The 15,115-nt window shown below is 42.3% G+C and overlaps 1 protein-coding gene across 1 annotated transcript in view; it reads right to left on the bottom strand.

The window, feature by feature from the left end:
• USP10 (ubiquitin specific peptidase 10) overlaps positions 1–15,115 on the bottom strand; it is a 32,898-nt gene that overhangs the window by 10,426 nt on the left and 7,357 nt on the right. Inside the window, exons 2-9 of the mRNA XM_077310969.1 lie at positions 10,861–10,929; positions 9,729–9,789; positions 7,016–8,038; positions 3,479–3,570; positions 3,060–3,169; positions 1,636–1,691; positions 1,034–1,137; positions 475–574 (exon numbers count right to left, since the gene is read on the bottom strand). Of these exons, the coding sequence (XP_077167084.1) occupies positions 475–574; positions 1,034–1,137; positions 1,636–1,691; positions 3,060–3,169; positions 3,479–3,570; positions 7,016–8,038; positions 9,729–9,789; positions 10,861–10,929 (1,615 nt within the window). The remainder of the gene's footprint in view (positions 1–474; positions 575–1,033; positions 1,138–1,635; positions 1,692–3,059; positions 3,170–3,478; positions 3,571–7,015; positions 8,039–9,728; positions 9,790–10,860; positions 10,930–15,115) is intronic.

Raw genomic sequence — 15,115 nt, 5'->3', positions numbered from 1 at the left:
TGCCTCAATCCTCTAACTTCTGGACCTAACTAGTCCTCATTAGTCAGAGAGAGGAGCATGTTTGGGGTTAGTTTACAACCCCAGATTTTTCTGTGGGCTAGACTCAAAATATGCAGAACCCCCCAACTGGTCTGGTTTTGCTGCTTCTGTGATTGACAAGTCACTCAGTTCATTATAGGATGTAATAATGACAGCCGTCAAGTCACAGCCAACATATGGCAACCTTTAAGGAAGGGGGGGGCAAACTCTGGCTCTCCAGATGTCCGTGGACTACATTTCCCATGAGCCCCTATCAGCATGCCCACCCCTGCGTAGTGATCCAAGGCTTCCTTGGTGGTCTCTCAACCAAATACTAACCAGGGTTGACCCTGCTTAGCTTCCAGCATCTGAAAAGATCAGACTAGCCAAGGTCATCATGGTTGGTAGTGAATAGGACAGATAAGACAAAATATTTGCCTATTTTAAAATCCTTACTTTCATTCTGTGGAGACAGCAGTTTCTTCAGAATCAACATTTCCTCATGTAGACCATTCAGAATAAATCCCAGATACTCTTCTGCATCTTCTTGTCTCCCCTGAATAAAAGTTGAGGTGTTCAGAACAGCCACCCGTTCTTTAACAATGCAAGGTTTACAGACTAGCTCACCCTCAAAAGCTTGGGCCAAGGCACATGCATGCACCCCGACTTTGAGATTTTAGATTTAAAGCTTCCCAGCATTTCTCCTCCCTAAAAACCTGAACACAGGTGGTCCCACCAAACGTGAGTGAATCACATTTTTCATGTAGTAAAAAGCAACATCCTGTATTTGAAGCTAGCCTACTCAGAGCAACATGACTTTTACTATTCCATTATGCTGAAGCCTACTACAAACTGCTTTTAACATTTGTTCCCCAGTACACTTGCAATAGCTGGAGTTACTGGTAGTAACCAACGATAACTTTTAAAAATCCCTCAAAAGCAGCAAGATGGTAGTCAGTTCCACTTCAATACAGAGGGCAGGGTGGGGAATCATCTTAAAAGATCAAAGACGCACCTTTTCTGACAGACTCGACTTGATAACTGTCAGCAACCTATAAATGTACGTGGGTTCGAAGGCAGCTCCAGGCCTGATATCCCTTGCAATTTTATCACCTAAAGCTGCGAGGCAAAGAAAGAAGGACAGTTTTATCAAGGGGAATAAATTTAAAGGTCAATTTCATCATCATCAATCACTTCCTTATATCCTGCCCTTGCCAGGATTCAGTACAAGACTGCCAACATCTGTTAGAAAGCCTACACCTCAGAACTGTAGTGATAAGTTGAAAACAATGGCTAAGTACAGAAAAGTCTCCTTCGCCCTCACCAATAGCGAAAATTGCCACAAGAAACTTCAGATGGACTGAAAGAAAGATGAAACGGTACCACAACTAGTTTGCTCTCTTCAAACCAGATCTGACTTCAGGTGAACTCCTAAAAAAGATGCCACAACGATGTTCCCCATCCCTTTCATACAAAAAAAAAAGACTTTTTATACATTATATAACACAAGGATCCTGGAGCAAGTCAATTTGTCCTGCTCTGGCTGTTGGATACAAAGGCTTCATTCAGCTGCCCGGTTCCAATATGCAAACAGTGGTTGATACTTTCTACACCTACCTTGTTTGGCCTTCGGAGGAACCGGCATATTTGTAAACTCGTTCATTAAGCGGACGCTGAAATGGAGCAAGAGAAAATGAGTGTCAGCTACAAAGACAGCAGTGAGTTCCCGAAGTAATCCGTCACAGCAGTACCTGACCACAAACATGAGTGTATCTGAAATGGGAAAGGTTCATACAAGATGTTTTTCATACTCCTTTTCACTACCCAAAGTGGCTTACAAACACCTTTCCCTTCTTCTGCCCACAGCAGACGCCCTATGAGCTAAGTGGGGCTGAGAGAGCTCTGAGAACTGAGGCTGGCCCAAGGTCGCCCCGCTGGCTGCATGTGGAGGAGAAGGGAAAGAAACCCAGCTCTCCAGATTAGAGTCTGCCTCTCTTTTCACTACACCACACTGGCTTTCAAGGCACAGACCTCAACATGTCTCATTTTCAGACACGACAGCTACCTTACTGCTCTCCCTTTTTCATTACAATCTCCCTCCTAAGTGTCAAAATAGCTTTACAGGTCATAATCCTCAAGAGATCAAAAAGAATATATATTTGCAGTATTATCTTTGCTGGAGAGAAGAGTAGTGGTTTTAAGCTTCCAGGACTTTACTTGATGTGTACATATAAGGTGGTAAACAGGCAGACTTTGTGTGCTCTAATACAGGGGTAGTCAACCCGTGGTCCTCCAGATGTTCATGGACTACAATTCCCATGAGCCTCTGCATTTGTTTTGCATGTTACCTACATCGGTAAAATCTCAAACCACATTGTAGGGGGTGGAGAGAGAGACAGCTGGGGCTGGTTTGTGAGATGTACTGCAGCAGCCAAAATACAGCACAAATGGCTGAGCTGATTTAATTCAAAATCATATCCCATATATTGTTGCAATTCTATCCAAGCATAATTAAGTATACCCATTAAAGTCAGAAGCTGGCTCAACTAAGTTTTTAAACCAGGGGTAGTCAAACTGCGGCCCTCCAGATGTCCATGGACTACAATTCCCAGGAGCCCCCTGCCAGCAAATGCTGGCAGGGGACTCCTGGGAATTGTAGTCCATGGACATCTGGAGGGCCGCAGTTTGACTACCCGTTTTCAACACTCAGTGTTACTTTTAAGGATATAGATCCAACAGCATTAATATAAATAATAATAGGCAGCCTTTTTTCTTCTAGACTGGGCTTATATTGATTGGATCCTATATCCCATAAGTAGGAACTATACCCACAGAACAGACCTTTCTGTCACCCCAATCTCAGTACACAGGTATCTCAAGTTGTTCCAAAAAAGCTATGACCAAAGGGTTGAGTGAACATCAAGAGCAGCTTGGGATGTGGGCCTGCGCGTCTGCACACTGAATGAGAAATCTGCAGAAACCCATTCACCATGTTCTTATGTCACAATTCAAATATTATACCTTACTGGCGGTTTACTTACAAGCTGTCTATCATTGGTGTTGATGTACACGGCCGCTGGGATTTCGAATACATTGGAATGGACTTCATTAGGTGATACATAGGAGGGCAAGCGACCAAAGCTTGCAGTGTCTACAGAACTGCATTAAGGAGCCAGTTAATAAAGATAGCCAGATGCATTTTACACACACACACACACACTACACAAAATTAGTCTTTGGGCAAAACAGTTAAAATGCAAGATTAATCCAATTAATATTTAAAATTAAACCAATTGGGTCCAACCACAGCCTATATTGTACCTGTTCACGTTTTGTAACAGCAATGTTCATGTTGACAGAATCTAAAAAAGGGATCTATGGTGCTCAATGATGACAATCACACAGCAACATTTAATAAACTGAGAGAGCAGGGGGCTTTTCTCCCCCAATGCAAGGATACAGCGTTGATGTAACACCAGTTTCCTTTATTGATCAGCCCTCGTGGTTGCAAGGATACTGGTTTATGTATTAGCTTTACAGTTTCCAGCAACTCTGTCAAAATGAAGAACACAATACTTATAAACAAGCATTCAGACACATCAAATAATTTGTTTCAACTGAGCCCGGACCTTGAGAACTGTAGAGACAAAACTATAAAGGACTTTAGCATCCTCTTGTGGTAAGGAATTGAATTTCCACACCAGGTTTTCTTGCTGTAATGCATTTCATTAGGACTCATCATGTTCGCTAGAACTTTCAATTTCCTACGCATTTATAGGCGAGGCAAACATTTCAAAATTTGTCTTGGAGGTCTTCCTTCCAGCTACCCTAAGATGCTTACTTTAATATGCAAGTACTCATACAAGATATAATTTTGCTAAGGGGAATTTAGGAACTCCTGCATTCTAAAATACATGCTTTTGTGTTGCAGCTTTGTAAATATGGGAAGACCACAAGTAGTACAGTAAAGAATTTGATATGATATAAAGTTGTGATGTGATGGTGTGGGTATAAATGTCTAAATATATTGCCCTGATCTAAAAACTTAACAGAGTTGGGCTAACTCAACAGCAAAGCGTTCCAGGACTGATACTATGACAGGACACAAAAAACAGTTCAGTTAAACTCTTACAAACAGAAGCCATAATATGCTGTACACCTCTGCTTTCTAAAGGATACAAAATCAAAACACCTTGAAATACAGCAATAAAACAGGTTTAAACATCTGACAGCATCGCCACAATAACTTGCTGAACAGTTAGCACTCTAAGCAGAAGTTTTCCCCCCCTTTTGTAGACAAAATCACCACCACTGAGAGAGCACAAAGCCAATCTAATTCCTTTGTCTCAAAAATGCTGTAACTCTGCATTTCTATCCTTTGGCTATACCAGCTCTTTGCCTTTGTTCTGCCCCTGTGCTTCAAACACCAAGAACTCAACGTTTACACATTTCCCAGTCAGTGTATTTTCTCTTGCCGGATAAATCAAAATCCAGTATATGTTTTCAAGTTTCTTGTAAGAGTTCAGCAAGTTTTAAACCACAGTACATTTTACCAAGGTGCCTAGGGCTTAATTTATAAGCACACATGCATACAGAGTTTTAGACTTTTGTTTTTAAAGTTTGAATTAATAATTACAGCCTTAGAATTAGCTATGACCAGGAGCATTATTCACCTTTAGAATAGCTAGACCGGCCTCTAGTAATACCTGAGAGACCAAGATCTTCAGAGCATTTGCTTCTGAGAGTCATAGCTTCCTTTGTCAGCTATGACTCGAAAGTTTATACCTTGAGAATCTTGTTGGGTGGGGGCAGGTGGGCCTTTTGCCCAGCAGGCTTCTGAATTTGATGGGCTATGCAGATGTTTACAGATGTTGCTCTGACAGCAGCTACCACCACAGCGCAGGATCGTCACTGTGAACCAAGGTAAACTTGGCAACTATTTTGTATCTTGCTCCACCACTCACCACAACTATTTTATGGCAACCTTCTTGCGGCTGTGGACACCACGCGGCTTTCAAAGCTCCAAGGGTGTCCACAGGCTCAAAAAGGTTGGGGGCCACTAGATGAGAGTGATGCAACTTTTTGATTTAACGTAGCTCTGCTGTAGTAGTATATGCGTGGAGAAACAGCTGCTACAGGTTTCTTTCGCTCTATGACAGTGGTTTCCCAGGATTGGGATTGAGGGGCAGCTGTTGGGCTCCTTGAACCAGGAGGACCAACTGTGATCCTCCCAAACCACATCCACTCAACCCACAAGACACTGGAAAAAGACACAACCTGCCTTTACCTCTTTGGACAGTGGCAGGGATTGGGCTCTCTTGTAGGACTGCCCCCCTCTCTGCTGCCATGACAGGCTGTACCTTCTCCCATTCTCAACCTGCTAGAGCACAAAGGCAGCCCAGGTGAGTGCCAGCAGTTACTCTTGGCAGCTGGCCACTAGCTCAAGATTGAAGGTGCAGCAATGGCTGGCAGTCGCTACTAGAGGCAGTGAAGGTTATTTGCTGCATACAGCTGGAATGAAGCACAATTCTTCAGCCACTTTGAAGCTCTGGTGACGCAGGGCTAAAACAAGTGGCAATCTGCAGCTTCCCCACCAGAAGAAAGAGACAATACCCACAGGCTCCCATGACATTACAGGAGCTTCTGGATTGATGGCCCATTTCTAGGTCAGAAGGCTGCCGGAGGGAGCAAAGCATGACTCACACCCTCCTTTTAGCCCTGACAAGTTTTAAGGAGCATGAACAGATATGCTCCAAACAGGGGTGGTGCATTTAGTGAGGCAGCCGCTAGAGAGGATAGAGTCTTTCTTGTGCGTGCCAGTTACTTTATGCAAAATAAGACCACCAACTAAGCCTGCCCATAGTAAGGGAAGCAATACAACCTTCACGCACCTGTAGTGAGTTACTGAGTGACTTGTGCTGTGAGCAAGGGTAGAGTACCAAACAAACATGACTGCTGACCTACTGGCAGCTACAACAAAAGTAAAATAAAGTCATGCTACACTATCTCTCTCAGGAATGCATGGGACCTACGGGTGAAATGGTGCCTGCCAAGGTTCTCAGAAACTGAACAGGCAGAGATTACTGCTACCCTCATTCAAATGAAAGTGTCACCACAGCTGCAATAGCAGCTATAGCAGCTGGAGTCAAGAAGAACTAATAAACATCCAAGCTTTACTTAGTCAATATGTGGCTTCATTCCAGCCTCAGGCTAATTCTTCATTACTTTTAAATCCACAATTTCTTTTTACTCCTCTCCCCTCTGGCTCCCCTTCCCTTTTCATTCCCCTTCTGTGATGAAAGGAGAAGGAAGGTAATGCGTTGGGCTCTGCCTCCTGCAGCAGCCATTATGGAATGGTGCTCACCACCCCTTCTCAGAATGCCAAAGGTGACCATAACCTCAAAACAGTTGGCGACCCCTCGGACATCAGTGGGCAGCTGCGTTGATTCTTTGCTTTAACCAAAAACCAAGTATGACCGTCACAATGAAGAAAGACTGAACCTCCCTCTCAGTCCTGGGTGGGAGGAGAAATTAAAAGTAACAAAAGAGCCTCTGACACAGCAAACTCTCATTGATGAGCTGGCAAGGCTTTCCAAATGGAGAGACCTCCTGTCTCCCCCTCACAGCAAAAGGCTGGCTCTAGAAACGCAAACAAAGCAGCTCTGGCCTAGACAAACTCAGCCTTTCATTAATATGTGTGTGTGTGTGTGTGTGTGTGCACACACAGCAGAGTGAGCCTCTGCATGCACAATGAAAAGAACTCAGTATCAGCTCACAGTTGTATACTAAATGAGCTCAACGTTTACAGAAAGTTCAAAATCATTACTTCAAGTGAAAGAGGTGACGCTCTAATCCCTTTGGAAATGATTTCTGTTTATACTTCTGTACTTAGCCGTCCAGAACCTTTGTGTGCACCAACAAAGCCCACTCTTTCAACCTATTTTTGATTATCCTTCCCTTCTTTCTGCAGGTTGAGCCTGCAACACGTTAACGATACCTGCAATCTTTATGGCTACAGGATCCTCAGAAACCGGAACAGGCCCCTCTTTGACTTCAACCTGTTTCTCGGGAACCACAGGAGAGGTGGCGGGAGGGGTGTACTTAGTTTCTACATAAGCCATAGGAGTGGAAACAGAGGGCTTGGAATTATGAAAGAGGCTAGCCCACGATTTCGCAGGCTGGTTAACTGCAAGTGACCCTGAAACAGGGGGGGCTGCCTCAGTAGCAGATGAAGCATTCTCGGGCTTAGCTTGGTCTGAGTCAGTGCTTTCCACAGCGTGCAAGTCTACTCCATTGGCAGCTGTGCCCTCGCTAGGGGATTCAAGTATTTGTCCATTAGTAACGCCAAGGTTTTCAGTAGTATCGGTACCAGCGTAAGGCAGTACAACAGCTGTCCTTAATGGGCTATCCCTTCCGGGTTCAGAAGGGGTACAAGACTGTTCCAAATTAGTAACACTGCATACTTCAGGCTGCCCTGCAGTCCTGGTGGTGTCTAGCGCACTAGAAACCAAATCATCAGACACGGCTTCGCTAGTGAAGTCCACAGAATTTTCAGGGCTGTGACAAGTCCTTGGGGCGACTGAGGGCAGGTCGCCTGCAAGTTCCACATCCTCTGTGCTTATGCTATTAAGTCCTGGTGAATTTGCATGCCCATTTACTAAAGCCTCTGCTGGAACGATGCCATCACTGACATCTTCCAAATAACTGTAATATCCAGGGGGTCGTTTCTTCTTCTTTTTGCGCTCCCTTTGTCCGAGGCTCCCAGGTAAGCTATCATTCTCAGCATTAGAACCGCTGTCCAAAGAGAGAGCAGGATCAGTGAACTGGCAATCAACAGAATCATAGTTGGCTTCGTTGAGTACATCGTTGGGCGTTTTCTGGGTAGGTGCACAGCCAAGAATGAATTCTGGTGCCTGAGGATTCAGAGTACTTGAAATACTGTAGTCATTGTTATTCTGCACAGTCAAATTTGCTTCAATAACTTCATTAACACCAAATTCAATTCTTTTATAATCTTCCCCTGAAAGGAAAAAAAAAACATACAAGCCTCTGTTAATATATCGGGGGCAGGGGAGAAGAAAAAACAGAAACTAGGGAGATCATAACAGTGGCGATGAAGTTGCACATACACAAGATCTGCTGAAGGCATGCTACCTCTGACTTCAACTCAAATTTGGTCTTCCAGAAATCAAAAGCTTAAAAATTCAAAATTTTATTTTGAATATTATTATTCCTAATAAATTGGTATCGTGTTCCTAAAAAGGGCAGCCTAACTGTTTTTCCAACAGCAGGACAGACTGGCCCAAAAGATGCCCAATACTCAAAAGATGTTCATAGATTATATTTCATATATGCCTCTCAATGTGAATGTTATAGATATCTCACCAATCAAAAAACATGTTCGAAAACAGTAGCCCCATTTATGAGGCTGGGGAAATCCAATGTACCAACACATACAAGAATTTTCCCAGCATGGCTGGACACACAATCAGTCTCTAAAAAGTTTCATCAAGCAGACAGTCAAATGCTGGCTAACAATTTCTAAGGTATTGATTTTACAACAAACAAGACACAGTCTAATTAATGACAAAACTAACCACAGAAGTGTTAACTGCAAGAAAATAAAAGCAGCTTCTTTAAAAGTTGCAATGGATATTGAAAGGACAGGCTTGAACTTTGACCTTTGCCACTGATTACTCCTTGAGCTCCTGGCTTCCAAATGCCAGTGGTTGTATAATGAGGGGCTGAATGGGAAAGCTCTGCTATACTGCTAAGGTTAACCTTGCTTGAGGCCAAGCAGTCCTTCCTCCTACCTTTGCTTAACATGACAACCAAGTTAAATTGAAAATGTAAATTGCCACCTATAAAATATCCTTTGCTTTCATGGACCGTTTGACCATGAAAGGCCCAACTGACAATGGATCCTGCCTAGAAGTTCTTTGGGCATAGTGGAACAACTTTCAACTATTCCCCCATCCCAGTTATTCCAGGGGATCATCCAACTCCGCTAGGAGTAGAACTCCAGGGAGTGTTCTGGACCACCCCCTTCTTGTACCCATTAATCCCCTAGGAGAATCCAAGCTAATATTTAATGGGTATTGTGACAGCCAAGCATGACTGAAAGTGCTACCTATAAAATAACTGGTCAGCAGAGTAGCATACCAACACTACTCCCTCCCACAGGGCTTTCCCAGCCCTGTCTAGTATAGAAAGTGGCATGCTATCTTTCTCTCTAAGAAAAAGCATTTCCCAAATTGCTACAAAGTTTTAAAGACACATGAAAACACCCTTATATTAAATCAGATCCTTGGCCCATCCGAACCAGCATGCTGGGAGGATTGGGGTATAAACTGAAAAATAAATATAATATATAAATAAATAAGGTCAATACTGTTTATTCAGACTGGCAGCAGCTCCCCAGGGTCTCAGAGAGTCTTTCACATCACCTACTGCCTGCTCTTTGTATCTGGAGATGCCAAAGCAGATGTCCTCCCAGAGCCAGAGCCCGCCCTGAAGGTTGATTACATGTCAGCATTCAGAAATGTGTATCTTTTATATCCTGCCAATACGGAATCACCTAGGATTTAAAAAGCACTGCATTCCCTTCATGCTAACATGGAGCCTCAAAAGTAGCTGATTCTAAAAAGGAATTGTAATATCACAAGTGACTAATGGGGAACGGTGATGAAATCCTACCTAAAGATACTTACCATCATGCAGCTCTCCTGTGGACTTAAGGCCACACGAAATGGCTTCATTGTAGGGAGGCAGCTGTACAGAAACATAAAATGCAGCCATGAAAAGAGGATTTCAACAAATAGCTTTGTTTCCATTGAATGCAGTCATGCCACTCCAGACTCTCCACCAAGGTCAAGGCAGCCTACCACAGGCTAATGCAGTGCACACAAACATATTTCTGTCTACTTAACAGAATTCTTATTCTTCTTTTCTCTTATGCATATATTCACTCATAAGTTTAACCAAGGCCAATACTCAAGTTGGCACAGCTTGCAACTCTGGTTAACATAACCTGGATTCCGAATCAAATATACAGATTAGCCTTTTATTGAAAACAATGCTGAAAAGGTCACTAAGGTATGCATTCAGCTAAACAGAGCCAGAAAAAATCTTACAGGTGTTTTTAGTATTATTTAGGCTGATGATTACATATTCTCTAATCCAGGGGTAGTCAAACTGCGGCCCTCCAGATGTCCATGGACTACAATTCCCATGAGAATTCATGGGAACTGTAGTCCATGGACATCTGGAAGGCCGCAGTTTGACTACCTCTGCTCTAATAATTTAAAAAAGCCTTTAGGGGGGTATTCAGGGATATACCAATCAGCTGGGGTGTCAGGAGCTGAGAGTCCCCTGCCACGTCAGCTGGGGCTGACTCTTGTTGCAGCTTGGGATGTGGTCTGGGAGCCAAAGGGGTGGCAGCCTGAAAAAGTTTGGTTTAAACCATGCCACAGAAGAAACCAAGCCAGACCCAGAGGCAGATTAGGTTTTATTGTTGTTTTTTTTGAATTCCTCCTCTGGTTTATTGGACCCCGGAAATGCAGGATTTCTGGAAAAACCCAGATACCAGGATTTTTCTGAAATATATTTTAAAAAGCAGGTCCAATCGACCAGAATATTAGGAGGGATCTTTTTTGCACAGCCCTAAAAGTCACATATTGTGTGAATTTTCAGGCGGGAAATGGTTAGCAACTATGTAAAACTAAACACACTCAATATTTGAATTAAGTGAAAGCAGGTGATAATAGCAGGTGCTCATTGCTCTGCAAAGCAGTGAGTTTGAGCACCATTAACTGCTGGCAAGAGATTTAAACCAATTCTTACCTCAACAGAGCAGCGAGGAGTCATGAAGAAGTCATTAAATTCTTGGGGGCTGAATTCCCCAAAGATGTACTGAAAAGTAAAATATACAGTGTTTATATCACATTAACTGAAGTTCATGTGAACTTGTGCCGTCAAATGGTTTTGTACAAAGTGCTGAGAATCCCCAATCTGGCTTTACTGCTTCCCACTTTAAGCAAATGACAGAAGAATTAAATTAAAGCTAAGCTGCCATTTACAAAATATGTTCTTGGCTTCATGAAATATTTGACACTCTCATACTGTAATGAGATAATCAGCAGTCACGCAATGATATCTGACCAGTGTAGTAAATAACACGCCAACCTCCACCCAAGGACATGCTTGCCATAAATGAGTGGCTATTTACTTCCATGTTTTACATTGCTGCCTATCCCTAAGCAGATTTCTTTATTAATGAAATCACCTCAAAATCTTTATTTTATTTTATTTTTTTGCAAAGTTCTCCCTTTCCAATATTTTCTGTATATTGTAGGTCAAGCTATCTAGCAGCTACAACATTCTCAGTGCTCTTTTAGCAGCACTGGCCTTTCAGCTTCTCCTCTTCAGCTTCCTGCACACAATCTATACTGAAATGCCTATTTAAGCAGCAAGGGTTGAGCTGGCAAGCGTAAGAACAGTAATACAGCTGGAAAAGTATTTCAAATTCCAAGTGCCAGCATAAAGTTTAAGCACATGTGTGACCACACACTTAGGACTTATTTTTTTTCAAAGTTGCAAAGTCCATAATATAAAAGCAGCAGCAACCTGAAGGAGACAACCCCGCATCATGGCCATATGTATTAAGAGTTTGAATATCATGGACAGAAAGCAATTTTTGTGTGTGTGGGAATTATCAAGTCAGTAGGATTTATTTCTAAAGGCTAATTTTAACAAACCTGCTGCTATGCTCTGTATACACCAAACTTCCAACTGTATTTTCCATTTCTTCACAACTGACAACTGAAATCCAAAGCCCAGCTGAAGCCTCTAACAAAGCCCTCCCCACTCTTGTGTTTTTCTCACCAGTGAAGAACATACAATCCTAAAATGATTTCCCCACAACATAGGTAAAGTGTTAACATTTAGATGGTGCATGCCACACTTAATATACCTGTACAGTCATACATGAGATTGCTCTTGAAAGGCTACTATATGGGGAAATCTAAATTCAGGACTCAAACACTTTTACCAACAATTTACCTGCAGCCTCAATGACATATTTCAATTCTAATCCAAAGGGGAAGCATTTTTCATAACCTGAAGTAGAACTCTTGCTTTCAAGACTTGGTAAAATATTGTTAATCTGTGAAGAACTATCTAAGCAGCTGCTAGGTATCAGCTATACAACACTTAAAACTTGTATGACAGCTGAACCATGTTGGAAACTATTCTCCTATTTCAATCGACTTTTTCAGCACCTCTCACCTCTCGTTAAGAGACCGTTCAAATTCAACAATGTACACAGCATTTCACACCAACTTCAAATATCGTCAGGGACAAAAACTTACTGACTTGTAACCCTTTGAGACATGTTGGATTCAGTCATGCAAAACACAAAACGCAGTCATGCGGTTCACAATGCTGTTACACAAATACAACTCATTCCCACACACGTTTTTCTCCATCAATTAAGAGGCCTAAATCAATATGTTAAGTGTCCAATATCCTATTCGGTAACTGGAAAAGTATGTTCATTAACTCAGAGGACACTTTTAATTCCATCTTATTAGAATTTTAGCTGGTTTCCCCCCATATTGCAAACTGGGTATCATATATGTGTGATGATTTCTTTTGTTAAAAAACCCTAAGCAGTAGTTGGACCTGAGCCATCCTGTACGGGGTGCAGCTTGTCGCTGTGCCTGTGACCAGAAATCTGGGGGTGATCTTAAATGCCTCCTTATCTATGGAGGCACAGACCACTAAAGTAGCCCAGGTGGCATTTTTCCATCTGCACCAGGTTAGGCTACTAGTGACCTACCTGGCCACAGTGATCCATGCAATGGTCATTTCCAGACTAGACTTCTGTAATTCGCTCTATGCAGGCCTTCCCTTGACTCAGAAATTACAGCTGGCCCCAACCTGGTGGAATGAGCTCCCAGAAGAGCTGAGGGCCCTGGCAGAACTATCACACTTCTGCAGGGACTGCAAGATGGAGGTCTTCCGCCAGGCATTTGGCTGAGGCGAGACTAAGGAAGACCGGGCCCCTGAAGCCCCCAAATGCTGGATATCTAGGCAGGAGATATCTCTCCCGAGTGTAGTAGACATGGACTGGTTGTGGACTGGTAAGGTGGGAGGGGGAAAGATGGGATTTTGCCTCCAGCAGTTGCATTTTATTCTGGTTTTATGGAGTTTTACTGTAAACCGCCACAAGCCGGCAGGGTCCAGAAGTGGCACTCAACAAGTCAAATATAATATGTCCAAGATATTCCTTCCTAGTAGTCAAGTATCCCCTCAAGACTCAGAGTTTAAAGTGTTGTGATGCTGACTAGGTTTTTAAGGCAGGTGTCAACACACAGTGACTTGTATGGAGACAGAAGGACACGGAATACAAGCCCTCTATTTGACCAACACCAATATAAGCTAATTGTTATTTACTGTGTCCTATAAGATTAACATGGAGCTTCACTTCAGGTAGTGATAGGATCTGCAAGTATTGCATTCCACAACCTGCAAATCCTGCTGGGTAAGTAGCAATGATGATGGGGAGAGTTTGTGGCAGCTACTACCTGAACGAGTAAAAACAGCTTTTGACTATTTGACAATTACTCTAGAAGAAAAGGTTAATGGCTTGCGAATTTTATATATATTTGCAGGCAAATTAATTTAAAACAGCAGAGTGACAAAATTAATGCTATGGTATTACCTGGGCTGGGGTAAGAGACCTTAATCCAGACTGGCAATGCCCCACCCCCATAAAAAAAATCAGCTCCGCATGACGTGTAATACAATTGACTGCTATTTCACACATGGAAGCACATGACAAACTATCTTGATATCTGAAGAACTACAACACTGCAGGGCACACTAACTTTTTCCAGCACATTGTTCCACCTCAATCAAACACAGGCCACCTTTAACTTAATCAAATACCAAGTGATCCAGTAAGCCTCTTATTCTCTCACTGGTGAAGCCACGGTTTCTGCTTTGTACTTAACAGGCTTCTTTGACTTCACCTTAGAAAAAGCGTTTTTCAGTTTGAAGCACACAATAGATGAATACGTGTGCCTGCCAAACGCCAAATAATTTCAGAGAAAGTACTAGGAAAGTGTTTCTACATCCCCCCCCCTCCTGCCAAGCAACTGTCCCCCCATGCATTGCCAAAGGGAAACAGTACCTGAAAGCTTCTATAGAGCTGTGACACTCTGCAAATTTGTGCTGAGAATCTGAATAACAATATCTAGATTTCCTCACTGCTATTTGTGCATTAAACTGCTTGAACTGTTAATGAATATGAGATGGAGCTTTGACTTTTGAAAGCTTATATCCAAAATACCTTCTTGGTATCTAAGTTGTTCTACTGCAGACCAACATGGCTAGCGCTGAAACTGAATATGGGAGTTAATATTTCAATATTCTACTGACCTAACAAATTACAGTCCATTTACTATAAAAGAACTGCAAACAGTTTACTAAATGTCTTCTGAATTCTAATTATGCACAGGGTAAACGGGAGATTTTGGTACCAACTATTAGCATGTTTGAGAATTGTGAGAGGCTCCCCTACCATGAAGCCCTATTGTTCCATACAAAATTCCTTAATCCTGGGTGGTATGCTAAATAGTCATATAAAGCATTTCAACCGAACAGAAAAACTGCAGCTCTAGCAGTGCAGTTCTTTCAAACTCAATATCTACTTTGCTGAAACAGCATTAAAGTGACAAATGACTATAATCCAGTGGCTCAGAGCCAGTAAGTTCTACTACAAGCAGACCTGTACAAAACAAACATCTCACTGAGTGTACATGGAAGTAACTCGAAACAGAACTACAAAGGTTTCTTGTGAAATGCAAACAAACTTTCCAGCTTCTCTTGATTTTGAAGAGATATCATACAGAAGAGACTCTCCAATATAGCTCATTATAGAAAGAAGGCGTTTTTATAAGACAATCATACACAAAAAAGTGAAATGGAGACTAATAGTACCTGGCAAAAGTTTTAATTTACACTCAATGCAGCACAAGCGTTATTCTACCCAACTGATATGAACTGATATTTTAAAAGATTAGCATTCATTGTA

This window comes from Paroedura picta, chromosome 14, assembly GCF_049243985.1.
Source record: "Paroedura picta isolate Pp20150507F chromosome 14, Ppicta_v3.0, whole genome shotgun sequence".
In the NCBI taxonomy this organism is placed as follows: domain Eukaryota; kingdom Metazoa; phylum Chordata; class Lepidosauria; order Squamata; family Gekkonidae; genus Paroedura; species Paroedura picta.
Note: the sequence above shows the minus strand (reverse complement) of the source record. Positions and strands in the feature narration are given on the sequence as shown.